At 40.4% G+C, this 27,887-nt stretch overlaps 1 protein-coding gene across 7 annotated transcripts; it reads left to right on the top strand.

Annotated features, from left to right (window-relative positions):
* Nucleotides 1-1,630: 1,630 nt before the first annotated feature.
* rnf111.L (ring finger protein 111 L homeolog) lies at nt 1,631-27,055 on the top strand. Of its 7 annotated transcripts, none has more exons than XM_018251077.2 (14): nt 1,632-1,865; nt 8,434-9,319; nt 10,985-11,111; nt 12,104-12,261; nt 12,827-13,036; nt 14,218-14,540; nt 15,475-15,724; nt 16,439-16,790; nt 17,352-17,477; nt 18,416-18,542; nt 22,007-22,099; nt 22,827-22,922; nt 24,712-24,815; nt 25,942-27,055. In XM_018251077.2, the coding sequence occupies exons 2-14, from the start codon at nt 8,500-8,502 to the stop codon at nt 26,057-26,059; spliced, it is 2,904 nt and encodes a 967-aa protein (XP_018106566.1). In that variant the 5' UTR covers nt 1,632-1,865; nt 8,434-8,499; the 3' UTR covers nt 26,060-27,055.
* Nucleotides 27,056-27,887: the final 832 nt, after the last annotated feature.

Consider the following 27,887-nt stretch of genomic DNA (forward strand, 5'->3'; position numbering starts at 1 on the left):
AACAAGACACAACTATAGTATGTGCATGCTGCATCTTCACCCAACGAGATAAAATCTGATGGTGTCTGACTGACTTTTTTTTTCTCCTTCTGAAACATATTGAATGTTGGATGTAGTTTATGAACAAATTACACCATCCGACTTAATCTGATCCGATTTAGAATCCTACAAATCTCATGCTGTTGCGTGGTGTTTTGTGCAGTTGCATGGCAGGATCAGATAAAATCTGACCCTCAAAATCTCCCGTGGAGTTTTAGCCCCAACTATGGGGCTGACTGGCAGGGCACAGCCTAATAGTAAATTACAGTTGCATTTGGGAAAGATACATACAGTGCTGCAGAATATGGTGTATAATGAAGGATGTATAAATGCTCTATTAGTAGAGCTGGGAAATACATTTTGGGTGAACAATAGGTACTCTTGAAAATATTATAGTGAGATATAAAGTGCTTTAATTTATCTGTTGCATTGTTAGGCATTGTTTGTCGCTTGTGATTATTTATGAGAGAATGCAGGCGACCAGAGACGGAACTAGGTGGGGGCGGGCCGTGCAGCCGGGCCCCGCCCCCACCCTCTTCCGTGCAGCGCTGCAGCCGCTGCAGTGGGCCCTGGCCCATTTGCACCCCTGCTACCCCGGTAGTTACGCCACTGCAGGCAACAAATCTCCCATTTTAAATAATTGATATCGCTGGCGGTATGACCAACATATCGCTAAATCACCTGAAGTTTACTGCAAATTAAGGGATAAAGAATTAGGGATATGTTAGTGATATCGACAGTAGGGTTACCACCTGGCCGGTATTTTACTGGCCTGGCCGATAAAAATGATGTTTGATCCCAATGTTATGAATAGGGAAAAAAGATAAATATATAGGAAGGCCAGTATTCTTTTTCAGAAAAGGTGGCAACCCTAACCGACAGCGATTTCAATTATTTCAAATGGAGAGGCATTTGTCGCCCGCAGACGCTCATAATCTCCCAGTCGACAGCTAACCTAAAACCCCCAGAAATGGTTTCAAACTTTCCATTAATGACTGCCCTTACAAAATCATACTGAAAAGAAGTTAAGTCATAAAAAAAATTAAAAAGTGATCAAAGCTTTGAGTTATTAGTTATTATCCTCTAAGTTTGGACAGCAGCACATACTCCAAGTGGGCTGGATGATGATATGACAGCGATACAAAGGAGGACAACACCCATAAGGTCTCTTATCAGGGCTAGAACTACAGAGGAAGCAGACCCTGCAGTTGCTGGGGCCCAGGAGGTATAGGGGCCCCATGAGGCCCTAATTCATATACAATTTGAATAAATACTGGTAAAACAGGTCAATCTCTAGACATTTTGGGAGCCTGAAAGATAATTTTTTTGTGGGGCCCAGTAACCTCTAGTTTCACCACTCTTATTCCTTTCTCTTTGTATGCAGCCTCTCATAACAGGAAACATACATGTACACGTCAATAAGTATAACAGGTTACAAATGTACAACGGTGTTTCAATTGTTCCCGTGGGCAAAAAACGACGGCATCATTCAGTCCATGACACCCTCCCTACACTACCCACTACTAAACAGCCTGCGCTCATGTAATACACCACGTAAACAACAAGACAGTGAGTTAGAACGGTGGTAGGCGCTTGCGGGCCACGTGACAGTATCATCCGGGTTTTGCGGCGCAAGCATTCGACGTCACGTGACTCGGCGGCATCTTAGTGTCCAAAGGTAGCTACCTAACATGGCTTCCTTGGGCACTACGACTGATCGAAAAAAATCGTCCGACTTGTGTGTCATAGATCTCCAAACTGAGCTAAAGCTAAGGAACCTCGACGAGTCTGGAGTGAATAACGTGCTCATGTCCAGGCTGAGGCAGGTATGTGCTGTAGGGCGTTCTCGCTACTGCAGTCGGGCTGCTCGGGCGGGCCTAGCGATCTAGACGTTTCATATTGAGCAGCTTTATGATCAGATACTGGCCAACCTCGCATCTTTTTATTTATACCCTGGAAGCTCTGTTTAGTATTTGTCATCTGGATTGTAATTTATGTCTACATGTGTAATATACTCCTGCCTTTAAGGAAACGACGTGCCAGTGTTTTGCTTCCACTGGACTCATGAAATCCTCTGCTGGGGACTTGTTTTTTGTTTTAAATGTGAACTAATGGCATTATTGTGTCACAGGCCACGTGAGTGCAAGCTTGTTGCCTCTTATGTACTATACATTTATTTAGGCCAGGCCTTCTGTATGGTGACATTTATTTGTACCTGAGCAAAGCCTATTCGCAATTCCTCCCCATGATGAGCAGCTCATATTTAGGCAACAACGAGATGGATAATAACACAGTAATGCAAGAAGCAGGCTATTTATCTCTCAGTGGTTCCCAAAAAGACACAGAGTTTAGAGCTTCATATTAAAAAAAAAAAACAACTCACCGATGTTCTAGTCATTCCTTTGGGATTTTTAGACTTATATTTATGAATGAGTGAAAGTTAGAGATCACCATTTGTTAAATACTGTTCTAAAAATCCCATAGGAATGAATAGAACGTCTGTAAGTTTTTATTTATAAAGCTCTAAACTCCCATTTTGATAAATGTGTCTGTCCCTTAAAGGCTATAGCAGACGTGGTATTTGTTTGCCCTCTTGATTCTTATTATTACAGTCGAAGAGATTTTTCTGTTATTTTTCCGCCACTGCAATTCATGGATGTCTAAACACTGTCATTGGGCAAGTGTTCTCTGGTTATTTTCGTGCACTTTGTATAGCTACTTCCTATTCTTCATCACTTTTTGTTTTGGATATTGACCAGCGGGGCTCATTTAAGGTCATAAATGTTGGCTTGTACACGTGCAGTTACATATAGCAACCAATACTTTCGCTGCTTTCATTTTATAACAAATAGTTTCCTTTTATAAGCTGCTTGGTTGCTACTGGCTACTGCGTTTGTGCTGTTTAGCTACTGTATTTGTAAATGAGCCCTCAAATGATACTCGTGCTGAATAGCAGTTTTTTAGCTGTCCCATATTAATGTGATGTCCTTTGTTGAAATTAGACCCTCATTTGTTCCCTTGATTTGTCTCTGCAGACATTCTGAATATAACTGGGTCATACTGCAGCGTTTTATTTGCCTGAGCCAGAAGACGGTGCAGCAGTTATTCATTTTAGGGAAACTGAGCTAATATACATTTGGCTGGAAATTAGCAGTCTGGCTTTCCAAAGTAACCTATAAAAATAATATTTATATTGCCATGTGACAGTGAAAATCTTTTCTCCAGCCATTTCAGTATGACACATAAGCTTCAAAATGTACGTGATTAATGTTATTCAGTTCAAATGGATTGTTGGTCAGTTGTAGTGAAGATTCTTTGGGAAGTATATAGCTTAATTGATTGTCTTGCAGTTCAGATGCTTATATACTTTTCATTAATTTATAGCCCAGAACCTAAGGTATGTGGTGTTAAAGAATTGGCACCTTTGTGTAAATAGTATATGTATGTGCAGATTTTAAGATATGTGATTATTCAATCTGCGTTCTTTTCAATTTAAAATGCTTTATCGAGATATGTTTAGCATATAAAGCAGACGCATTGTATAACTGTTACAACTGGGGAAAAAGAGAAAAGTGAACACTAATTATACGTGGTTATAGAGAAGAAAGACAAGGCTGTTTTTAGGTTTTGGGTGTAGTTGTCAATAATTTTTTCCATACTCGCTCTGTGCTCCATGTGTTGAATAAGGTGCTGGATAGAGGGAGTGCCTGTTTTTGTCCTAAGGTTTTGCAATGAGAGAGGTTTCTGTAGTGAATGTGTGTAATAACAGCTTTTTGGATGCTTATGGAAGGTCCATTGAGTATAGTTGCAATAGTGCTATTTGGGACTGCTGAGGTAAGTAACATAGTAAGTAAGGTTGAAAAAAGGCACACGTCCATCAAGTTCAACTATGAGCTATCTTCCATAACCCTGTATTCCCTCACTTGCTAAAAAGCCATCCAACCCCTTCTTAAAGCTATCTAATGTATCAGCCTGTACAACTGATTCAGGGAGAGAATTCCACATCTTCACAGCTCTCACTGTAAAAAACCCTTCCGAATATTTAGGCGGAACTTCTTTTCTTCTAATCGGAATGGGTGACCTCGTGTCAGCTGGAAAGACCTACTGGTAAATAAAGCATTAGAGTGCAAGTTACTGTTTACCAAAGTAAAGACTTCCTTCCAGAAAGGTTGTACAGAGGGGCAAGTGCCACCACAGCCCCTGTTGTCTCCAGCGTGATTTGGAGATGTAAGTCCTCCTCCCATTTGCACATGCATGGAAATGTATGGTCTTCAGCTTTGTAGCTGTAGATAACCGCATTCTGACAAAATTACTTACCCATTTCAGGTTTTATTGCATAGGTGTTCAATCATAATATCCTGTCCTGATGTTTTAGCGTCCAGAGATAGGTGTTCAATAGATGGAGTACGGGTATATTTTTGGGTGTGTGGGTTTTTTTTTTTTCCACCAAGTCCTCAAACTTATGTAGCAAAGTTGCAAAATAGAGATGACCTATATTGGTTAGCCCTCTAGTAGTCCACTCTTGTAGAGAGAGATTTGGAATTAATGAGTTCAGTACTGTAAGTGGTGTTACTAAGGAACGAAAAGTGTCAACACAGCATCTGGCTATTCAATTTGAGTGTTTTTTTTTTTGAGTGTTTTGTTGTTCACTTGAAAGACAGCCAACATTGCTCTAATCTAATATGAGAGAGAACACATTAGCTAAATGTAGGCACCAGCAGTTTCCCGCCTTAGAATCCTGTTCTTTTTATTTGAATTTCAAAGCATCACTGTTAATCAGCCTCTCCTTCTCATAGACCACACATAGATTCCAAACTTGCCCTTCGCTACGTGTGTTGCTCTGCATATTGTTTTTAAAGGGGTTGTTCACCTTCCAAACACTTTTTATTCAGTTTAGATGTTTTCATATTGTTCACCAAAATTAAAGACTTATTTTTGTCAATTGCTTTCAATCCTTTTTCTTATTTCTTACTGTTTTTCTGAAATTGAAGTATGTCTCAAGTGTCTAGTCTGGCAGCTCCTGGAGCATGCTAAACTGTTACAATTGGATATGTTTAGGGGCTACATGAATTGATACATTTCTCAGCAGTATCTTTGGAATATTAAAAACAATTGTATCAATTCTAATAGCTGTCTTTAATGAAACTCAGGGATTCTGCTTAGCAGGGACAAAGATAACAAATGCATCAAATAAATGTATCCATTTATTAACAGTTAAAGAGCAAGCAACTCCCCGGGAAGCTTTGGAAGGTAAAAAATGAAATATTTCACTTCAGTATTTAAAAAAATGATCACAATTAGAAAGTATTGCACAAAGTCTTTTTCTGAAAATAACCAATAACTGCTACCAACTAGTACTCCTTACAAACATCACAAAATGAAGGTGCAATCAGGGAACCTTTGAAAATGAAAAGTCCGTTATTTTATTTAATCCATTTTAAAACAGAGGGTCCCCGAATTCGTTGTGAAAGATTCGGCCGAATACCAATCCGAATCCTAATTTGCATATGCAAATTAGGGGCAGAAAAAGAAAAAGTGGAAAAAAGTTAAGCCGAATCCTGCTGAAAAAGGCTGAATCCTGAACCGAATCCCTAATACACACACTGGCACTCACAGGATTTTAACAATGAAGGTAAAAGGTGTAGAAAAAACAAAGGTTTATTCATCCAAGTTTTCGGTTCCTCACAGGAACCTTTATCAAGGAAACCCAGTGCAGAGTGGAAGTACAAAATATATAGCCAAAGAGAGGCTAGGTGATTAAAAGAGCCCGCCCACCTTGATGACTCCTAGTAGTGAAAAACACACCTGTGAGAATAAAATGGCCCTCTGGTTGTAACAATGGGCTCCTGTATGTTGTAGTTTTCAAATTTGCCAACTCCTATACACATACCCAGTCGTGGGATCAAGATGTAGCAAGTAAGTCGCTTGGCCATATCCCTGTATCCGTATACACTACAGTATATGTGTGTGTATGTATGTGTGTATATATACACACACACACACACACACACACACTATGAAGACATATTTTTCTCGCTCTATAGATATATTTGCAAAATACTAACTTGTAGGTAAGAAGTAAACATGCAGAGGAGATCCAAATGCCACTGCCATGTGACTTCCCTATTTCTGTTTTGGCAGCAGTCATGAAATATTTTAAATGCCTTGCATATCCTTCTGAGCCAGGGAAATCTGATGTGGGAGTGTGCAGGTGGGAATGTAAAGGAGAAGGGAGAGGTCTCAAATAATTTAAGTAGGCTTCATGTTGTGAACATTGTTCTGATGGCAGGGGTACACACTAAGTCTAATGGCACACCAGGTGCAGCCTTTGCTTGTTCCATCCAACTAACTCTGTGTCTGCCAGTGTAGACACACGGGGTGGATATCTGCACAAACATGCATTGTTTTGGTGTATTAGTGCACCAGTGCCTGCATCACGGTGACTGACCGCTCTGAAGGCAAATTGCTGGTGACGTGGCTTGCCTGTAGCCGACATAGAGAAGGAAAATGAGTTACTGAGAGTGAAGCAGGCTGCTTTTTTTTTTTTGTAAACAAATGTAGGGTATTTTATTTTGGTACCATAGGTTTGTAGAAAGGATGTCATGTATTTTAGCTGAGTAGGTGTAGCAAAACAACTCCTGTCTGTTAAGCAGTGCTAACTTTTGTCCAGTTCAGTGGGGAAGACTAATGGAAGTGAGAGAGAGACACCACTTTAGGGGTGTGTTTGTAAGAGAGTGGGGGGGTCATTTAGTTATTACACCAGTCCCTGGTTTCCCTGCAGCCAGTTGTGTAGCGTTGCTCTTCTAATAGCTCTGACGTGTGACACACAACGATGTGCCAAAAAAAATCAGCCGCACACATCGGTCTCACACTGAATTGCATCTGATTTGCAAGGGCAAGCACAACTGTCCTTTTTGACTCATTGTCTGCAGATACATCAGGCACAATTCTCCCTGGCAACCACATCAACACTAGAATTGTGGAAAATTGCTGCATTGTGGGTAAAAAACCATGCCATTTGCTTTCAAAAGGGCACTTTGCATGATGCATTTGTTGTAAATGACTTCTTGTGTGTTAAAATGGCCACACATGGACAGATTTAATTTGCTGATTCGAGCCCTTTAGACAGATTTGGCACCTTATCTGTTTCTGGGTCCCACCCAACAAATATCAGGTTTGATTTCTTTTCATTCAAGCCCTTTAGACAGATTTGGCACCTTATCTGTTTATGGGTCCCACCCAACAAATATCAGGTTTGATTTTCCTGTTGGATTGAGGGCTGGTGTATTCTGGAACCCCCTGCCCATGTATGATAATATATAAGGATTGATAGATCATTTTAAAAAATTGGTATTTCAGATAAATACAAGGTGAAAGTCTGCATTGATTGCATTTAAATTGAAAGCCATTTTCTCCAGTGCCAAGCCAAGCAGTATTTGTGCCCAAAGCAATACTGCTTGGCCTGGTGTACCCTGCTTGTTCACACTGCAGTCCCCATACCCTACCACTTCCACATACACAACCCGACCGTTGGCCCACAGAGCATCGGTCTGATTGATGTCTACATTTGTGTTTTCAGGCAACATCCACTCCATGTGCCTGCATGCAAGCAGAAGATGCACTTTTTGGTGCAGATCAATAGAGCTGGGGAATGGAGTGGATCCGCTTCTCTGAGTCTCCAAAAAAAAAAAACCCCCACAGGCTGAGACCAGGGACTAATGCCAGAAGTGGCATCAGCTTTTCCCTGTGCCTGCACTCAGATCCATTGCATTGTCCCAGGTGTAGGCACATAGGTGCCTTGCTCCTGCATCCAAACCATCACAATGGGTGCAGGCACAGGGAAAGACTGATGCCAGCATAGTGACTAATTCTTGTCCTGCGTCTATCTGCAGGCTGAGAATCTGCAACATATGGCCTATACTGTGATGTATACACCTTCTGTTGTACAGTACAGCAGAATATGTTGGATCTTTATAAATACAAGATATCACCTATAGGCATTATATGTGTTTGCACTCTCTACATTCTCTAGGAAGACTTAAGGAGTTTTATTTTTACTATTCCTGTGTCTGCCTTTTGTACCTACTTAAATATTTACATTCTGAACATCCTCAATGACAACAGACGAGGCCCCATAACCCAGGGGTGTATTTTGGTGTGGCACTGACATGCTTTTGCTTCTGACTGCATCAAGGGACCACTGGAACCTTTCATAACTGTATAATGATAACCCAGGCCGGTGCAACATTCAGAGAAATGGAGCATCAGCTGGGGTTAAAGGATAATGATTAAGTCACTAGGAGTTCTAAAATGTTGGCACCCGTCTTATACTTTCCTTGTCTTTTAAATCATCCTATATACACATGTATTTAATTTTATTTTATTTTTTTGTAGGCAATTGTGGAATCCATCTGCTAATTTGTGCTTTTCTAAACATTTTAATCTTTTTGAAAAGCGGACATGAAGAGTGAGGTTTCTTCAGATGCACCAAAGAGACAGGAGAACCTTAAAGGGGTGCTCCTGAACCCAGAGGCAATTGGAGCCTCCAAGAGCTTTCCAGGAGAAGTGGAAATGATTACCAGCAAGGTCAGCAATGAGTTCTCCCACTTGTGCAGTGATACCAATAAACAACAGATAGACTTGAATAGCGATGGAACTGAACAAGAGAAAAACCTTGTGGTTCATAAAAAAAGGAAAAGCCAGCAGGCTGGCACATCTTATGCTCAAAGCTGTGAGGTTAAGGAAAACCAGAGACTGTTAAGGCTTCAGCCTCAAAGTGATGAGGACAATGATTCTTCTTTTAGTGACTGTATCTCTTCACCCTCATCAAGTTCACATTTCGGTGACTCAGATACTATGACTTCTGATGAGGACAAGGACAACCCGCGAAGGTATTCTCCTGCAGGTATAAACTCAACTCCTAGAACTCAAAGTGCAAGGGCCCAGAAGTGGCCCCGTCCTCACACAGACTCTGTATCTAGTTTGGTTATGAAGCGGCCTTGCTACCAAGTCAGCTCTCTTAGGAGGCCTCTTCACCGTAAAAGGTTTGTGAAAAATGTCTCTTCTCAGAGAACACAGAAACAAAAAGAGCGAATAATGTTACAGAGGAAAAAGAGGGAGGTGCTTGCCAGGCAGAAGTATGCCTTACTTCCTAGCTCAAGCAGCTCTAGTGAGAATGATCTTAGCAGTGAGTCCTCCTCCAGCTCTTCCACTGAAGGAGAAGAGGACTTATTTGTTTCTCCTGGGGAAAATCACCAAGATGGTACAACTCTTCCTTCAGGTAAGAAGCAAGTTCTCTATGATTAGGGCATAGTAAAATGAACTCTCTTAGTGAATCTTGTTAGCTCCCTACATTTTTGGGTTTTGAAATCATTTAGTAACACAACATCACAGTTGCTGCTTTGCTGTATCCATGGTTTAATTTAAAGGAGACCTATTGTGTAAAAAAAACATTGTGCAAGCGTATTCTTAAATATAGGAGTGTGCTTTAAAACTAAATTATTGGAAATAAAAAAAAAAAGTCCGGTCCACCCATTCCACTTCCTGCTGTCTTCTTTCCCAGGCTGTGCAGGTGAGCTGGCCACACTCTGCATACTTCACTGTAGGACAGGAACCAATCGGCAGCTAGGCTGACTTAATAGGGGACTGAAGCCTGTCTTTGCTTGTGTGACTGCAGGGCTGTGATTGGCTATCCCCCTCCTATCTGGCAGGGACTGTTAGGACACACTCAACCCTCATTTGAAACACAGAAACTGTAGTAGATCTAAAGGGAGCTTCAAGAAAAGGGCTGATTTTGAAGACATAAATTTTTAGTCCAAAGTAAAACTATTTAATTGTTGCCCCTAGTAACGTTCAAGTCCAAATTTTCGTTTTTAACTTTAAGTGTTACTGTTAAAATGTAGACCGTGCATTTGTGTTCTCTCCAACAGTAAATTTGCCACCTGCTTCATGCATTGTAGGAAAGCTCAAGATGGTCTTGGGTGGGGGGTGACATTGGTCTGCTGCCTCAGGTTGTGCCCCATGCAGCGGTGGATCAAATATTTGTAAAGTACTGCAGAATGTTTTTAGTTTATAAATAAGTAATACAAATAATCTGTTGTGGAGGTAATTTATTCTGTGTTTTCCACACCCCCCCCTCCAGTTCTGAAACTTCATAACCCACAAAATATAAATCACAAGTTGAAGGTGCTCTTTGATGGCTAAATAAAGTTTATGAAAACAGAAACCCAGTGTCGTGTTATTTTAGTTACCACTGATAAAACATTAGACCAATATGTTCATTCCTTTGATGTCCCTGCACAGGAATTCTGTGCCCAACTCAATCTGAAGCCTTTAAAATAAACTGTATGTTGTCTGCAGGAAAATAAAAAAGTTAATGTTCGAGCGATGGCAGTCTGGGCGTTTGTCCCTCTTCTCTCCAAACCGTGTGCAGACAGAGAGAAGCAGATCTGCTCTTACACATTTCTGCATGTAGCTGCACTGACCAACACAGTGTCAGCCTGAGACCAGCTAGATAGAGCAGTGATTGGGCTGAAAATACACACTTGTACATTTTTAGGGGCGATCTCTGCTTCGTGTAGTTGCAGTGTGTTTGTCAGTGCAGCTATGCACATACGCATGTAGGAGCAGATCCACTTCACCTGTCTGCAAAACACAGGCAAAGAGAAGTGTGCCCTCTCTCTAAATTGTTGTTGTTTTTATAATAACCGTGTCGCGATTTTCTTTTTTGGCACATGAAATGATCACCTCCCAACTTTATGGCACCCCAGTGATATACAGTTTATACTTGTATATCTGTATTATTCTGATTGTCTAGGTTTATAGCAAATGTCATCACTTCTTAAATGAAAAGCCACATAATTGACCATGGAGTTTTCTACCAAGACATTGTTATGCTTTTACAATGATGCTTTAACATAGTCTCATATTATGCTTCTGTTCCTAGGTGGAATGGATGAGGATGTTGTCGTCATTGAGGCTTCCTCTACCCCTCAAGTCACTGCTAATGAAGAAATTAATGTTACCTCAACTGACAGTGAAGTCGAGATTGTGACAGTCGGTGAAACATACAGGTTGGATTCCTTTAATTGTTTTAATTTCACGCCTAACATTAATTTTGTTTGTTCGGTTAAATATGTTATTCTATTGATATAAGAAATGTCACCTTTAAAAGGGTGGTTCACCCTTAAGTTAACTTTTAGTATGTTAGAGATTGGCTAATTCTTGACAACCTTTCATTTCTGAATTTTTATTTTTTTTTTGCTTTCTTCTGACTCTTTCCAGGTTTAAATGGGGGTCACTGACCCAATCTAAAAAACAAATGCTCTATAAAGCTACAAACGCATTGTAATTGCTACTTTTTATTACTCATCTTTCTATTCAGTTCCTCTTATATTCATATTCCAGTCTCTCATTCAAATCAGTGCATGGTTGCTAGGGTCATTTTAACCCTAGCAACCAGATTTCTGAAATCGCATACTAGAGAACTGCTGTATAAAAAGCTGAAAAATAAAAACCAATTGCAAATTTTCAGAATATCAGTATGTCATACTAAAGGTTAACTCAAAGGTGAACAAACCCATTAAGTTAAATTTTAGTGTGTTCTAGAATGGCTAATTCTAAGCAACTTTTCTATTGACCTTCTTTATTTTTCTTTAGTGCAAGGTCACACCTGGTGCTTTTATGTTGCTTTTTTAAAGAAGCATGGTAATACGTGACCTCGCCTTATAGTTTTTGAATCATTTGCCTTCTTCAATAAATAGTGCCTAAATTAATGTATAGGTGTAAGTTATACCTATAGCAGAGAGCATGTCTAACAGCATCACATTTTAGCAAAACACACAGGTACATACCAATGCAGGTTGGTAGGCAATCCATTAATCTTCCCTACCAATCTGTGTGTATAGTATTCTGCCTGGGTTTAAGCGTGTAATTGCTATATGGATATTAAGAATAGCAACACCCTTGTTAAAAATACCAGTTTTCACTGTTGTATGTGGTTTGCAAGAAATTTGTGTTCCTAATGTCTCTCTCTAATGTGGATGCTTATTGTTTTGTATTTTAGATCCCGTGCCACCCTAGGACACCCCCGATCTCACTGGGGCCAAAACTCGCAGTCTGGAAGAACACAAGAGCATAGGACTCGCAATAGGGTGTCCACTATAATACAGCCTCTGAGGCAAAACACAACTGAAGTTGTGGACCTCACTGTAGATGAAGATGGTAGGTCTGAGTGATGGATTTTGACTTTACACATTTCCATGAAATAATATAGTTCTTTTGTCCTGTCCTAAACAGGTCAACATTTAAAATTGTCTTTCTGCTTCCTGTTTTCAGGAACACAAGCAAAAACAAAATCAGCAACCCACTGAGAAGCTTCCAAAAATTAATTTTTTTTTTTAACCTCAAAAGCTTTCGCTGGAGGGAAGGGTTTGCTTATAAAGGAGCTTCTCGGTGGACTGGGCATTTGTTTTTACTGTGTTCAGTTATAGGGAGGAGAATGTGATGTTTGTTTTATATTTTAAATGCTGTACCTGTAATTGTTCCACATTATCACTGCAGGTTACTGGTTTCTCTCAGTCCATCACTGTGTTACTTAGATAAACATTTTTACTTTTATTCTTAATCATGTTGTCCTGTTTTCCACTGAGCAAGGCAGTTGCTAGTGGGCTGGCAGCATAGATTGTATTATTAGACATTTGTTTTATTCACAAATTGATTTTGTGCATAATGCTTTATCTTCAGAGAGTATTCTCCTGCTGTAAAAGGTTTACATTTATTATTATAGCTTTGCTACCTTTCTGTTGGCCAGATCCCACCGTTGTGCCAACTACCTCTGGCAGAGTGGAGTCCCAGCCTGTCAGCACTGTTTCCAGTAATACCTCTACCTCAGAGCCGGCCTCTGATTCTGTGTCAGGCCTCCTGGGATCTCGGGGATGTGCAGTATCTGAGACCCCTGCCATCCCTCCAAATAGTAACACTGTGGGCACCATAGCAGGTGAGTTGATTCTGGAAGATAACATAAGGGGTTGTTTGCTGGAACTTTGCCTCTTTATACAATCAGCAGTATTCCATTAGTCACGATTGGGTTATTTGCTCATCATATTCTTGGTGTGATTTAGACATTTACATTTTAAGAGTGAGAAAAGATAAAGGCAAAGCAAGCAAAACCTTTATTTATGTGAGTTTGTGAAACTGCACTGACATATGTAAATCTTATATCATTTAAAAGTAAATGATTTGTGATTATAGAATCCCTTACTTTGCGCAAGAATAACGGAGGGTGTTGAGTTTGGAATCATTCTTATTAGGGTTTATTTGAGTACTGAACAAAGCACTGGTTATCTTTGACAGACATGACTTTAAACCTGTTTCAAATAGGTTTCACTATGTATGTATATGCTATAGAGGTGCACTTTTCGTTTCATTAAGATATCTATACATGGACATTTCCATTGTGGAAAGGCCTTCCATTATCAGCCGAAAATAATTTTTAACTGGATGCCTGTGGGCTGGTTATGTCTCTGCTAGGCATTATTATAGCTACCAGCTTGCCTAAAGGCAACTTTACAACATTATCATTATGTAAGTAGCCCAGTCAACTGAAAATGTACAACTTCTGAACTGGAATTTTGTTGAACTGTGCTTTTGTACTGGATAATGCTTATGTTGATCTAATAAAAAACATTAAAACAATGCCAGGAGCAAACTTCAGGTGAAATTCTAGTCTATTACACTACTGGATGCTTATGGGTGAAGGTAGGGTAGGAAGTTGCCAGCCAGTGAATTCTGGAGGTAAGGGAAAAATTAAAACTACAAGGAAGTCTGTGGCATCTCAAAGGGACGCGTGTTTTTAAAACTTTTTGTGTGTGGAGAGGAAGGTTAGTGGTCAACAATATTTAGTTAGTGATGGTAATGGCCAAAAATTGATTAGGAAGTTCTGGTTGCTGTGTATTTCCATAGGAGATAAAGGGTTGATATCTGTTCTGCTGAAAGCAAAACACAGGGCTAAAAAAGGGATAAGGGGTTTTTCTAATTTATTTGACTCACCACGACACTAGTGGTAGTGTAAATTTGAGGATCTAGCAGATTAATGTAGGTGCTTGGTTAAACCTGTTGGTATTATAACTTTCACGTGTTCCAGCTTTTTTGTTGAAGAAATGTTTTCATTTGTTATAGATGATTCCAGAACTAGTACTTCTGGCACCAATGCTGATGGGGGCCCTCCCGCAATGCCACGTTTACCATCTTGCTGTCCCCAGCACTCGCCATGCGGGGGATCCTCACAGAATCACGTCCTGGGACATCCCCATTCAAGCTGTTTCCAACCACACAGTCACCACTTCCCACACCACCACCATCATCATCACCATCACAGTTCTCACCCAGGTGTTCCTTTGTCTCCCTCCTTCAGGGATTCACACTGTCCTGTGGAAAGAAATGCTGCAGTGCCACCACCTTGTGGAGCAACTAGCGGCTCTGGATCCACCTATCATGACCCAGTAAGTTTCCCTAGAAGATGTGTAAAACACTGATGGTCACAGAAAGCATTAAACGTATGCAACATAAATTGAACTATTGTGACAATGAACAGTAATTAAAAAATTTCATCTCACCAGTCCCATTTCTGAAATAATCAAGATACTCTTCACAATCCCCCTTTTGCCATCTGTCTCTCTTCATTCTCTCTTCATGCAGAGGAGCCGGAATTCTGATTTTGACTGCTGGGTCTATTGTAGCCCTTAGAGTTCACTAGAAATCCTGTCTCTCTACATGCTTGATTTATGCCAAAGTCAAGTTATTTTGTTTGTGCTGGAGTTGATTGAGATCTAATACATCTGCTATGAAAGGCAGTTCCCCAATATTAGATCTAATCTACTACTCTACTCTGACATGAAGATAGGCAGATGCTGAGAGGGAAATTGTAAAGGGAAACTTGATTATTTCATAAATGATACAGAAATGTATTCATTATATTCAGAAAGTTTATTTTAGTAGCTTACGATTTTATTTTTCTTTAAATTATGCTTATGTTCTGTAGCACCCAATGCCATTGAAGCAACGTCCGAAATGTTATTTTAATTCCACCAACCCAGCCCCCCTCCTCATGTTCTTGCTGGGTGAAACAAATGCATGTTTTTTCTTCCTTGAGCAGAGGTTACCAGTGTGCATATGCATCATGTCCAGGGCAGGGCACTAGTTTACTTCAAGTGCTGCTTAGGTGCAGCCTGAATTGTTAGTTAGTGCCTTGCAATGAAACATACCACTGCATCCCTATATCATACCATAATTAAAAGAAGCCATACTAATTAAAGGGTAAATAAAAACCCTAATTAATAGCAAGTATAATGAAAAAACACACTTAAGGACTATCCTTGGATGTAAGCAATACTAGAAAGTTGTCTGATATTTGGTACTTATTTTTTTGTGTTACAGCAAGCCTTGCCTGTAGATTTGAGTAACAATGGCATAAGAAACCATGGAAGTGTTAGTTTTCATAGTACATCTGCATTTGATCCTTGCTGTCCTGGCTCTTCATCACGATCAACAGTTTATGGACATCAGTCCACTACCAGCAATGCTCAAACCATGGCAATTGATGGTTACGGATCGAGCATGGTAGCGCAAGCACAGCCTCAAACTCCATCTCCCCTCTCTTCTTGTCGACATTATATGCATGCTTCTTGTAAGTAGCAAGTATATATTTTCTTCATATCGGAGAGTTTCCATGCTGCTTAGTATATTGTGAGTTTGATGCTGAAATTGTAGGATTAATTAATAGTTGAACTTCCAGCAGCACAAAAAGGGACAATGTTTATGTAGTTGATAACTCATGTCTTGGTATGAATTCTGTATCCTGAAGCAAGCCATGAATGTCCTCTGAAAAGCAACGAATGACCTCTGTTTGTGACTAGAAGTGCTAAAATCATTACATGCTGTGTACTTCTTTGTTACAACTGGTATAAAATGGGGAAGAACGTAATTAAGCTCCTTTTGGTACGTTGAATATTAATAACCAGCCCCATTGTATGCAAAGACATGAGTGCTCCCTACAAGTTGTGGATGGTTGTTGGTGACCACTATATTGGCCCATGTCACTTCTGTTCCCTTGAATTTGTGATAAGCTGCCAAAACCACAATTTGGCTTCCAGTGCGTATGCCAATGTTGCCAGTCACAGAAATTCAAGCAGAGAATAGAAGTGACACAGGCCAGTATGGCAGACCCCAATGATGATGTGCATCTCTCATGTGGGGGCACAGTAAATTTTGGGTGTCATGTGGGTTAAGAGAGGGCCTTTGGAGGCTAGTGAAATTGTGCTAATTCTAAAAAGCTGGGCTATTGTATATTTATGTTAATGTTTCTACCATAAATATATTGAGGCTTTTTTCCATTTTTCAGATACTTCTCTTACAAGACCTCTTCACCACCAAACTTCTGCTTGCCCTCATTCCAATCCAGCTTCACAACCACCTCCCCCACCCCCACCACCACCAATGGATTATGTTATTGCTCATCAGGTTCCCTTTATTTCGCCTCTTCCCAGCCTCACATCTACACATGCTGTGCCTCCACCCCCACCTTCCCATCATCTTTCAACTGCTGCAGCGCCCCTTCCTCAGCATCTCTCCACATCCCACCAGTCCATGTCCCACCATATCTCTGCCACAGCGCCTGCTACACAGAGATTGCATGCACATGAGGTCATTCAGAGGATGGAAGTTCAAAGGCGGAGAATGATGCAGCATCCAACGTATGTAGATTTTTGTCTCGCATCAATCTCTGTATCTGTAATGTCTACAACTACATATGGCAGCAGTTGGTGGTGCAGAAAACATATTGACATTTCAAATGACCGTTTTATATTACTAATACAAAATAATTACTCCCCTCCCACCTTGTATTTAATGCTAATATCCAGAATACTGCGTTTCTCTGAGCACTCTTTAGTAATTACAACATAAATCAGTAATAAGTACTGACACAACACTGTGTATTTGAATTAACGGCAAACAACCATTCCTCAGCAACTTTGCACTGCCTCAGGTTTCCATAAGTGACTTACAGTATGAACACTAACTATGCAACGGAGTGCCATGACTTATTTCATAATTCATGAGACGCTCTTTTAAGTTACTTTCCATTATTCCAATGTAACAGTAAAGACACATTTTTTCCCTTTGTTGAAATTGCTAAATAAGTACTCCTTTCACAATAAACCTGGATTATGCTTCAGGACTTACACTGAAATGTTAGCAATCTGAAGTCTTTTTTGGTCATTTATCAGGTTTAAAACATGCATTTATATTTTTAGGCGCGCTCATGAACGCCCACCTCCACATCCTCACAGAATGCATCCAAACTATGGCCATGGACACCATATTCATGTACCTCAGACTATGTCCTCCCATCCTCGTCAAGGTCCTGAACGCTCAGCTTGGTAAGTGCTGGAAATACAGACCCTTTTGGTAAACCAAAGGTACACAAAAAGAGGTTACTCCTCGTTTATCAATACTCTCACTAATGAGTTTGCTGTTGACAGCTGCAGGAAGTTCAGGAAAAACAAAAATTTGGTTGGGGGACATACAGGAACTTAATAAGAATATGTTGGAATATGCAGTGAAACAAGTTCCAGACATTATATTATATATTATAGTTTGTCAGTGTGGGATACTCTGGACTTTCCACATCTTCTTTGGTGTGCCTGTTGGGAGTTGTGGACAGCCTGGGACTTCAGACTAAGAGCTAAATGCTGCTACCTCTAACTCCTTTATTATGCCAAAAAGGCTATTTTGCTTTATTGGAAATCCACAGTGCCTCTATCCCTCACCCCTTGAAAGAAATTGGTGAATGAGGCCCTTCCCAGTCAAAAACTGATATTTGGCTAGAGGCTGCCTAAAAGAATTGAGCCAGTCTTTGGCACATGCCTTGCACTATGTGATGCCCCCGCTGATCCCAATTCATTACTTTGTTGGAAGTACGTCTACTGGCAGCAATTTTCTCGCTTTTTCTTTCTTTCCACCTTTCTACTTTTGTTTTTAAATGTGCAATAATAAAAGCTAAAAAAAGGTTAAGGATTCTTTGTCTTTGGTAAAATACAGATATTGCTATGCTAATACAACTTTTGCAGACTGTCTACTGTGCTCCTTCATATTCACACCATCATTAGATTTCATTCATATATCTGATTTCTACAATAATTTAGCCCTTGCATTGCCTTAAGTCTTCGATCGTTCCATGCTGCATGTCTGTAAACTTGTGGCATAGCATCATTCTGGAAAATATACCTTACTTGTAGAGTGGTACTCTAGAGTCTGCAGCATAGATTTTACAATCCATAACTGTTAATGGTTAAGAACTACCTTTTTTTCCCCCCAGGGAAATAGCAATTGAAACTGGAGTGACTGCAGCCCCCTATCAAACTGGTCCTTTGCATACTCATCTAGCACATTACCATCCACCTCCCAGGCTTCACCATCTGCAGATTGGAGCCCTTCCTTTAATGGTGAGTTATTTCTATATACTGCCATAATTGGCTATTATGCACGTTTTGAACAGTTCCTTGTAAAAGTTTAAAAATCTTAAGTAGACATACTTTTTACTGTGGTATATAAGCAGTTTACCAGTATGGGTATTTAAATGGCCATTAAGGTCAACAATATGCAATTAAATATCATATACAGTTACACGGCACTGTTAAACCGCTTTAAGACACCTTAATATACTTATAAGTAATTAAGTAATTACTGTATAGCTAAGGTGCCATTGGAGTTATGGTAGGGTTAACTTCCATAACAGTTGAGCTGTCTTGAATAGAGTGGTCTAAAGAATGAAAATCATTCATGTAAAATTGTACTACTTCTTCCAAAAAAAAAATCAGTTTGAAGCTGTTGAACAGACTTGGGCTCATTTATGAATTCAAAGTTCAATTTTTAGGTGCACAGAGCCATGTTTTTTGTTTTTTTTTTACCCAAAGTTCGGAATTTTCTCCAGCACCTTTATGGGCACTTCTACTTGGATGCCATTTGCCAGTGTTAAATTAGCATCTGCTGTGAATCTGCTGTGAAAAATTTGAATAAGAGACTGGAATCTGAATAGGAGAGGCCTGAATAGCAAGATGAGGAAGAAAAAGTAGCAATAACAATACATTTGTAGCCTTACAGAGCCTTTGTTTTTTAGATGGGGTCAGTGACGCCCATTTGAAAGCTTCAAAGAGTCAGAAGAAAAGGGCAAATAATTCAAAAACTATAAAAAATAAATAATGAAACCCAATTGAAGTTGCTTAGAATTGGCCATTCTATAACATACTAAAAGTTACTTTAAAGTTGAACCACCCCTTTAAAATCAGAAAACATTCAATTATATTGCTGCAGGTCTGATATGTGATTAATTTGGCTGTATATTCAGAGGCATGGATCAGAGGCATGCTGTGGGCCTGGGGTCCCTAACTCACAACATAGGGTACAGCATTTCTAGCCTCGTTTGTCTTTAGCTCTCTTTATCTATGCACGGATGGTTTGAGTTGACTGCTTCACTATTAAATATGAGGATCCGTTTCTTGAACATAATATGTGAATTGGCAAATTCCAGACAGATCTAGCTCTCCCATGAAAAAAAAGCTTTCAAGATACATTCAGTAAATTAAAGTAAGGACTATAGCATTTAATCAGAACTACATATTCTAATGGATAACTTTATTTTACTACAAATGTAATTGGTGATGTTTAGACGATGTCCTGTAGGCTCTGCTACATATTGACACTCTGCATCTGATTTATATTGTGTCTTCAGATTCCTCTCTTCTCTATCATTAGGTTTGTTCTATGAAATTGCATGTTTATGTATGAGCATTGACTAGCAAGGGCCACACGTTGCCGTCTTTAAATGTCACATTTGTTTTTAAAGGTGTTTTTTTTTTTGTTTGGCAACATTACAGTGTTAAAAAAAAAAGTTTTTAGTTTTTATATATCCGTATTTAGCGTGGAAGTTTTATCTTTGAGAAAACTGCATTAATAGCACAGTGCTTTCCCTTGAGATGTTCAGACCTGCAGATTAATCAGTCTGGAAAGCTGTCATTTTGTCCATGTCATTTTGCTTCTGACTTGAGCTGTCCATAAACATAACATATGATTATCGGCACTTGTGTGGTTCCCCAACGATCTAGACTGATACATATGTACTAAGCATGAACGATAAAAAGGTGTGGCTTCTCCCAATTGGTCTGAGAGTGTACCTGATTGGCCCATGTATTGCTCCTTTGGTCTGGAATCAGCAGTTAATGTTGGCCAATGAATATCCGCCTAAATTCTTGTAAAGGATATTGTATTGCCTGGGGCACATCTCTTTGCTTCCTGGCACAACGATAGCATTCTTCTCATGTCACATCTGAATTAGCGACTGTAGAGAGGGAGTCACCAAATTGTTCCCATTGAATTCCATGTCGGTCACCTAAGTGATTGTTCTACCTGAATTCAGCCATGTTCCAATGTTCTTCTAGTGCTGTTTTCTGAACAGTTACAGATAGACCTCTGCTCAAAATCACAAGGTTGAATAGTTGCTTGTCTGTCACCACTACATGCTTCAGGCACACCTATTCCTCTACATCCGTGAGCAACATTCAGAAGTAAACCGAGTTGGGGAGCAACACATGCATGAAAAATATTCTTGGGGTGCCAAATAAGGGCTGTGATGGCTATTTGGTAGCCCCTGGATGTGGATTATCAACCTACATTGAGGCTCTGTTTGGCAGTGCACCTGGTTTTCATACAACCAAAACTTGCCTCCAAGCCTGGAATTCAAAAATAAGCACCTGCTTTGAGGCCATTGGGAGCAACATCCAAGGGATTGAAGGGCAACATGTTGCTCACGAGCTACTGGTTGGGGATCACTGCTCTACAGTAATAATAGGAAAGCCACTTCCCAATATATGTTTAATTGGCTGCATTTGAGCATATCACAGAGAGACCAATAATCCATAATAATGACCATCACCCTCTCTCCGCAAATTATGTACTGGAACAATTTGGTTAGATGCAGCTCTTAATACTTTTGGACATTTTAAAACCATTCTGGGCGGTTACAAGTAACAAACCAGTTTTGTTTTTTGAGCAAGTCTGACATTATTTTCCCTTGCAAATTTCTCTTAGAAAGCCTGGCTTAATGACCCGGAGACAAATAACCGTGGCCGTCACTTAGACTCACGTCAATGTTCACCTTTGTGTGTCTGCCATACTCCTAGCATTTCCTATACTTCTCTATGGCAAGTGGTTTTGTGAAAACTGAACATAATTCTGCATTTCATATTTTAGGAATGAAATCATTACTAAAGATCTTGTTAAAGCAAAAATGTACAGGCCCTACAGATGTTCTCATGGGTGTAGAAAATAAACTTCCACTGCGATAGTGCTACAAATGACTCAAAACAGAATCGTACCCAATGCCAAAATGCTGTTTTCTGAACAGATAGACACAATTTATTTCAGAGGACAAGACAACCTAAAAAATGGCCCAATCCCCAGTAAAGGGGCACTGGTATTAATGTAGAATGAGCACTGTCTGTATCTTCTAGCTCTTGGGGAAAAAAAGAATGACTGTTCCATGTGCATACAAATGATTACGCTACAGTTTTCCGGCCACTTATCTGAACTGGTGGCCAGTCGCTGAGCATGCGCAGTTTTCCTTGCTCCTCAGTTGGATGAGCTGCCGGATTCATAGTATTCAGAAGTCATGCCACACCAACCACTTCTATGATCCTTTGGGATCCCGTTAATCTTTTATTTCTAAAGGAAAATGAGTCGAGTAGTTACATTCTCACCCCTTTAAATAAATATATGGAATGACATCATGCTTGTAAGGCCAATAGCCCCCCAATATGTCCGCCACCTTCCTGTCTTATTTTATGAGAAAAGCTCATGAAAGCTTTGCCAAGCAGTTGAGACAAAGTTTAACTTGCATCTGCTATTTGAATAGGTTCCAGACATGGCGGGCTACCCTCACATCCGCTACATTTCATCTGGATTGGATGGAAGGTCATTCAGAGTTCCTTTCAGGGGCAATTTTGAGGTTTGTAACAGACTCTTAGCTTTCTCCTGTCATGTATTTTGGCTAAAGCTCTGTGCTCATGATGCATAGGGAGTTTATCTTGTTCCTATGTGGGGTGGGGAAGGCATTAAAGAAATTTGAACTTTGCATCCTTTGTGGATAAAAAAAAAAATCGGATAAAATATATTTTATAGAACTCCTTTTGCATGGATAATGCATTATTAAGCAGAAAAAGATGCACACGAATAGCCCAATCAGATGCAGAGTGTTCATGGGTTAGTGAACCCAATTGGCTGTTACCATTATATTTGTTTTCAAAATATTATCCTTTTTAAATTAGGATAAAAAAGTAGTTTCTGGTCAAGTGCCATTAACATTTGTATTGCTGTTGTACTATCAAAGCAGTGACATGGTGATGGTTGTGCACTTGTTTGTACTGAGGTTTAGGCAGGGTGTGAGCCCTAGTACTGCCATAATATATCTACAAGTTCTAGGTCACGTATACACACTGCAGCACCAGGGAGGCTCCTCCTCAAGGTAGGTCTGAAAAGCTGCTTATTGGCTCCTTACTGACATTTTGCTATATCAAGACAAGACCATTACTTGCTATTTATTTGTGTTCACTTTCTTTTGATGACATAAGCCGAAATAGATGTCTTCATGGTTTTAAAACGTGCCTCTGTAATTGTAGCCTTGCCTGTTATTAACTGTATTTTATTGATGTGAAATATTTCATCCTTGTTAACAGGAACTAATCCACTTAGAAGAACGACTGGGAAATGTCAATCGTGGGGCATCACAGGGGACAATAGAGAGATGTACTTACCCGCACAAATATAAAAAGGTGAGCAGTTTTCTTGGGCCGATATTTAAAATAAAGCTTTTGGGGAGAAAATGGCACAATTTGGCTGCCTTCTATGGAAAATTCCTTGACCCTAGCTTGTTGGATCTTCAAGAAGCTCATTTGTAATGTGCAAGAAACTCTCGGCTCATTGCAGCTTGGCAGCTGTGGAACCATTAGGCTCATGAAAAGGAGGGAAAACACAGGTGCTTGCATTGAGCTTACATGACTTAAGGTGGCCATACACGGGCTAATAAAAGCTGCCGGCAGAGTCGGCAGCTTATTGGCCCGTGTATGGGGGCCCCCGACAGGTTTCCCCGATTGAGATCTGGCCGAAAGTCGGCCAGATCTCGATCGGATGGGATTAAAAATCCCGTTGGATCGCGGGCGCATCTGTTCGTTGATGCGGTCCCGCGATCCGACCGCCCGTTTGTGAATGCTAGGATCCGATCGTTGGGCCCTAGGGCCCACGAACGGATCTGCCCGATATTGCCCACCTCAAGGTTTGACATCGCCAAACGAGCGGATCTATCCATGTATGGCCACCTTTAAGCAGTGAAATAACCAGTGGCTTGTCTGATCCTCAACTGTTCTGTGTGTGGTTACAATTTCAGCACCTTTTCAATGTTCCCATGTGTAAAAGCAGAATCTATTATACTGTGTTTAAATGGTAATCTGGTTTGGGAAAAGTGATCAAGTCTTAAAGGGATTCTGTCATTTTTATTGCACTTTTTTTTTTTTTTTTCTAAATTACATTGTTTACACTGCAATAATTCACTTTACAATATAAAATTTAATTTCTAAACCAACAAGTGTATTTTTTTAGTTGTAATATTGGTGTATAGGCAGCCGTTCAGGTCATTTTGCCTGGTCATGTGCTTACAGAAAGAGCCAGCACTTTAGGATGGAACTGCTTTCTGACTGGGTGTTGTTTCTCTTACTCAATCTAACTGAATGTGTCTCAGTGGGACCTGTGCTGTTCTTATGTCTACCAGGGAGCTGTTATCTTGTTGCATTCCTGTTGTTCATCTGCTGGGGGGGGGGGGTTGACCACTCCAACTGGCAGTGCAGCAGTAAAGAGTGACTGACATGTATCAGAGCCCAAGTCACATGACTGGAGGCACCTGGGAAACTGACATGTCTAGCACCGTTTCATATTCCAAAATATTTATTTTGAAAAATGGATTTCAGTGCAGAATTCTGCTGAAGCAGCACTATAAATGGATGCGTTTCCTGTGACAGAATCCAATTAAAGACACACAGCACTGTTCTTTATAAGTTTTCTTTGGGGTATCTCAAGACCCCTTACCATATACATGTGTCATGCAAATGGCATGGCTTGAGGCACACTGGAAAGATTTGCATTTGCCCTTTAAATTTATGGAGACTGAAGTTACTCCATGTTTGGCCTCTGTGAGGTAGCACCCCCTGCATAATGGACTTCTGCTAACAGAACAACAACGTGAAGGGAGGGGTTGTGTACTGGTAATCTAATTATCTGCCTCACACATGAAGAAGCTTTAGTTTCCCTGTTTAGCTTAACAAAAACCTATATATTCTGTCATTGAAAAAAAGTATGCATCAAAGTCATGTTGAACAAGAGATATTCCCGCCAGAGCTAGACAAATGGTGGGGAGAGAAATGCACTGCTGGATTAGACATGATGAGCTTGGACGTTATCAGCGACCCTAGGGGAACGGTTTTTGTATGTGTTTGCATGAAAAAAATCTTTATCCAGTTTGCCAATAATTTCATCTCTACTAATAAGGTATCCACTGATTGGTTCTCACAGAGGAAACTGCACAGCAAGCAAGATGGCGAGGAAGCTCCCGAGGAGGACACTGAAGAGAAATGTACAATTTGCCTTTCTATATTAGAGGAAGGTGAAGATGTCAGGTAAATATCTTGTGCAACGTTTAATGATTTAATTATGATTGTGTTCTGTTCCCTCCCATTCTAAACCATCATGCCGCATAATATGTATAATTCCTTTAAGGAGAAGGAAACCCTGTAGAAAAAAGCCCTGCACCCCCCCCCCCCACGTAAGACCCTCCTTCCCCCGGGGAATTGCCCCATACTTTATACTTACCCCTCGTTGCAGATTCTGGCAGCGGACTTCACGGCATCAGTCTTCCGGGTCCTCGGTAAGCTGACTGGGAGATCGGTGTGTTGGCGCATGCAGAGCTGGAGCAATTTGCTGGTTTTCGACAACTGCGCATGCACCGAAATTGACGGAGATTGCCGATCTCCCAATCAGCTTACAGAGGAGCCGGAAGATGGATGCAATTCAGTCCGCTGCCAGAATCTGAGACGAGCGGCAAGTATCAAGTATGGGGCATTTCCCCGGGGGGCAGTTAGGCTGGAGGGAGGGGGGGGTCTACGTGCGGTGGGAGGTACGGGGTTTTTTTCTACAGGGTTTCCTTCTCCTTGCATGTAATGTGCTTGTATAAACAGGCAGACCGTGAGTGTAGCAGCTCTTTAAAGGAGAAACAAACCCTAAAAAAAACTACCTCCCCTACCCTACATAGACCCTCCCCCAGCCTAGCTGCCCCCTGGGCAAATGCCCCTAAGTCTTTACTTACCGTTCTGTGCAGATTCTGTCCAGATGAGTTCACGGCGGCCATCTTCTTCTCATCTGGAATGAGACCTGCGAAGTGGCACATGCGCAGTTGGAGCATTTTTCTGTTTTGTGACAATTGCGCATGTGCCGAAACGTATGAATATTGACAAATCGCTGGTCTCATTCCGAAGATTACCGAAGCAGCCAAAGATGGCTCCTGTGAACTCCACTGGACAGAATCTGGACGGAGGGCTAAGTAAAGAGTTAGGGGCATTTGCCGGGAGACCGCTAGGCTTAGTGGCTCTATGTAGGGTAGAGGTTTTTTTTAACAAAGGAGAATTCAACCCGTATTAAAAAAAAAAACCCTCCCTCCCCCCCCCCCAGCCTACTACAGGTTGAACAGAACTCTTGAAATCTCAAAATGTATTGCTTATTTAATGTATTTCTTCATCTCCCCTGCAGACGCCTTCCATGTATGCATCTCTTCCACCAAGTGTGTGTGGACCAGTGGCTGATCACCAATAAGAAGTGCCCCATTTGTAGAGTGGACATTGACACTCAGCTGCCTACAGAAAGTTGACATGACCCCAAGCGGCATTTTGCCTGTTACTCCCTTCGGTACTGCAGCCAACCAAAGATGGCGTGATGAAACTGCACAGACGTGGAAGCATTAAATAAAACTGATCTAATGCTATAGACTACCATTTGTATACAGACCATACGTAGCTCCTTCTTTGCTGGCAGATTACTTGCAGCAGAAAAGGATACATGTATTTATGATTTCCCTTGGTTTCCTTTACATTTATTTTTCTTTCATCGTTTGTTTTACTTTGTTTTTTTGTTTTTTTTTGCATGGACTTGTATTGCATTTCTTTGCACATATTATGGGCTATGTGACTCCCCCCTTAAACTTGCAGGCAAGATCTAGCTGCTCTAGTTGTTAGAATTGTGTGTGCGCGCGTGTGTGTTTGTTACATAGTACCATGCTAAATGAACATTTTATTCATTACTAACAGTGACGTCCTTTAATTTAATCTGTCATGTATTTTTGTTTTTTAATGTGTAAAGCTCTAGAAGAAAAAGAGGAAACCGATGGATGAAAAACATTCCTTGTTTAGGAACGACTGGCTGCTGTAAAAAAACAAAAAAAGAGCTGAATCGATTAATATTTTTAATGCTAAAATCACAATGCTTCGAGACTAATCTAGAATAAATACGCGCGACACGATTTTGATCAATTCCTTTAACGCAGTTCATTTTAAGTCACTTTTTCAGCACCGAGGCAATCTGTTTAAATGTCAGAGTTTAGACTGCTGTTTATCATTATTTATTTTCTTTCTTTAACAAAAACGGGATTTATTATTATTATTATTTTTTTTTCTTCGCTTCTGTGAAACCGCTCCTACACACTGGCCAATAGCAAGTAGATACTGGTTCTCTTAATTTGGGTAAGAAACATCAGGCTAACATTATACTATAGTCTTAATATGCAGATCTAATGGCAGGTGTCCATGCATCCACACAACTTTCAAGGTCCCCACAGGAGTTTCTGAGTTAATAAACTTTGCTAAATGCAGCTGCTTCTTTGTCTTTTTCTTGCCCTCCTTACTCAGTATCTTTTCCGACCAGAGACAGAATGGACTGGGGGGTGAAATGTTTACTGTACAGAACGTATAGTGTTTGCCTAATCGCATTGAATGTGCCTGGCCTGTATGCAATTTACTGATGAAGTGATCTGAACTATGGCAAGAAGTAAACATGGTCAGGACTGGCCTGTCCGAGACCTAATGGGCCCCAGTTTTGGAAAATTCCAGTTAGCCCTTTATTTCCACCATAACCCTATATAACCTCTTTAGCATTTGGTACTGTCCATCTAGTTGCTGAGTGGTCCTGGGTAACAGGGATATGCCTGGTTCTTATACCCGTAGGTCTCTATAAAAAGATATTGCATAAAACAGCTCATATGTAAAATCCTGCTTTGTGTAAATAAACCAATTTCATAATAATATACTTTTCTAGTAGTATGTGCCATTGGGTAATTATAAATAGAAAATTGCCTTTTTAAAAAATAAAGGCCGCCCCCTGGGATCGTACAATTCACTGTGCACACAAACATACCAACAAACCATACTTGTTAGTAGGGATGCACCGAATCCACTATTTTGGATTCGGCCGAATCCTTCGCGAAGGATTCGGCTGAACCGAATCCAAACCCTAATTTGCATATTCAAATTAGGGGTGGGAAGCAGAAAGCATTTTTTACTTCCTTGTTTTCCGACAAAAAGTCACAAAATTTCCCTCCCCCATCCCTAATTTACATATGCGGATTCGGTTTGGCCGGGCAGAAGGATTCGGCCAAATCCGAATCCTGCTGAAAAAGGCCGAATCCCGAACCGAATCCTGGATTC

Source organism: Xenopus laevis, chromosome 3L (genome assembly GCF_017654675.1).
Source record: "Xenopus laevis strain J_2021 chromosome 3L, Xenopus_laevis_v10.1, whole genome shotgun sequence".
Lineage (NCBI taxonomy): Eukaryota > Metazoa > Chordata > Amphibia > Anura > Pipidae > Xenopus > Xenopus laevis.

Bases quoted from the DNA above. Each gene is read 5' to 3' on its own strand.
- rnf111.L (XM_018251075.2), top strand. From the start codon at position 8,500: ATGAAGAGTGAGGTTTCTTCAGATGCACCAAAGAGACAGGAGAACCTT. The intron at 16,791-17,351 runs GTATGTAGATTT...TTATATTTTTAG, and splicing joins AGAATGATGCAGCATCCAAC to GCGCGCTCATGAACGCCCAC. The intron at 24,816-25,941 runs GTAAATATCTTG...TCTCCCCTGCAG, and splicing joins GAGGAAGGTGAAGATGTCAG to ACGCCTTCCATGTATGCATC.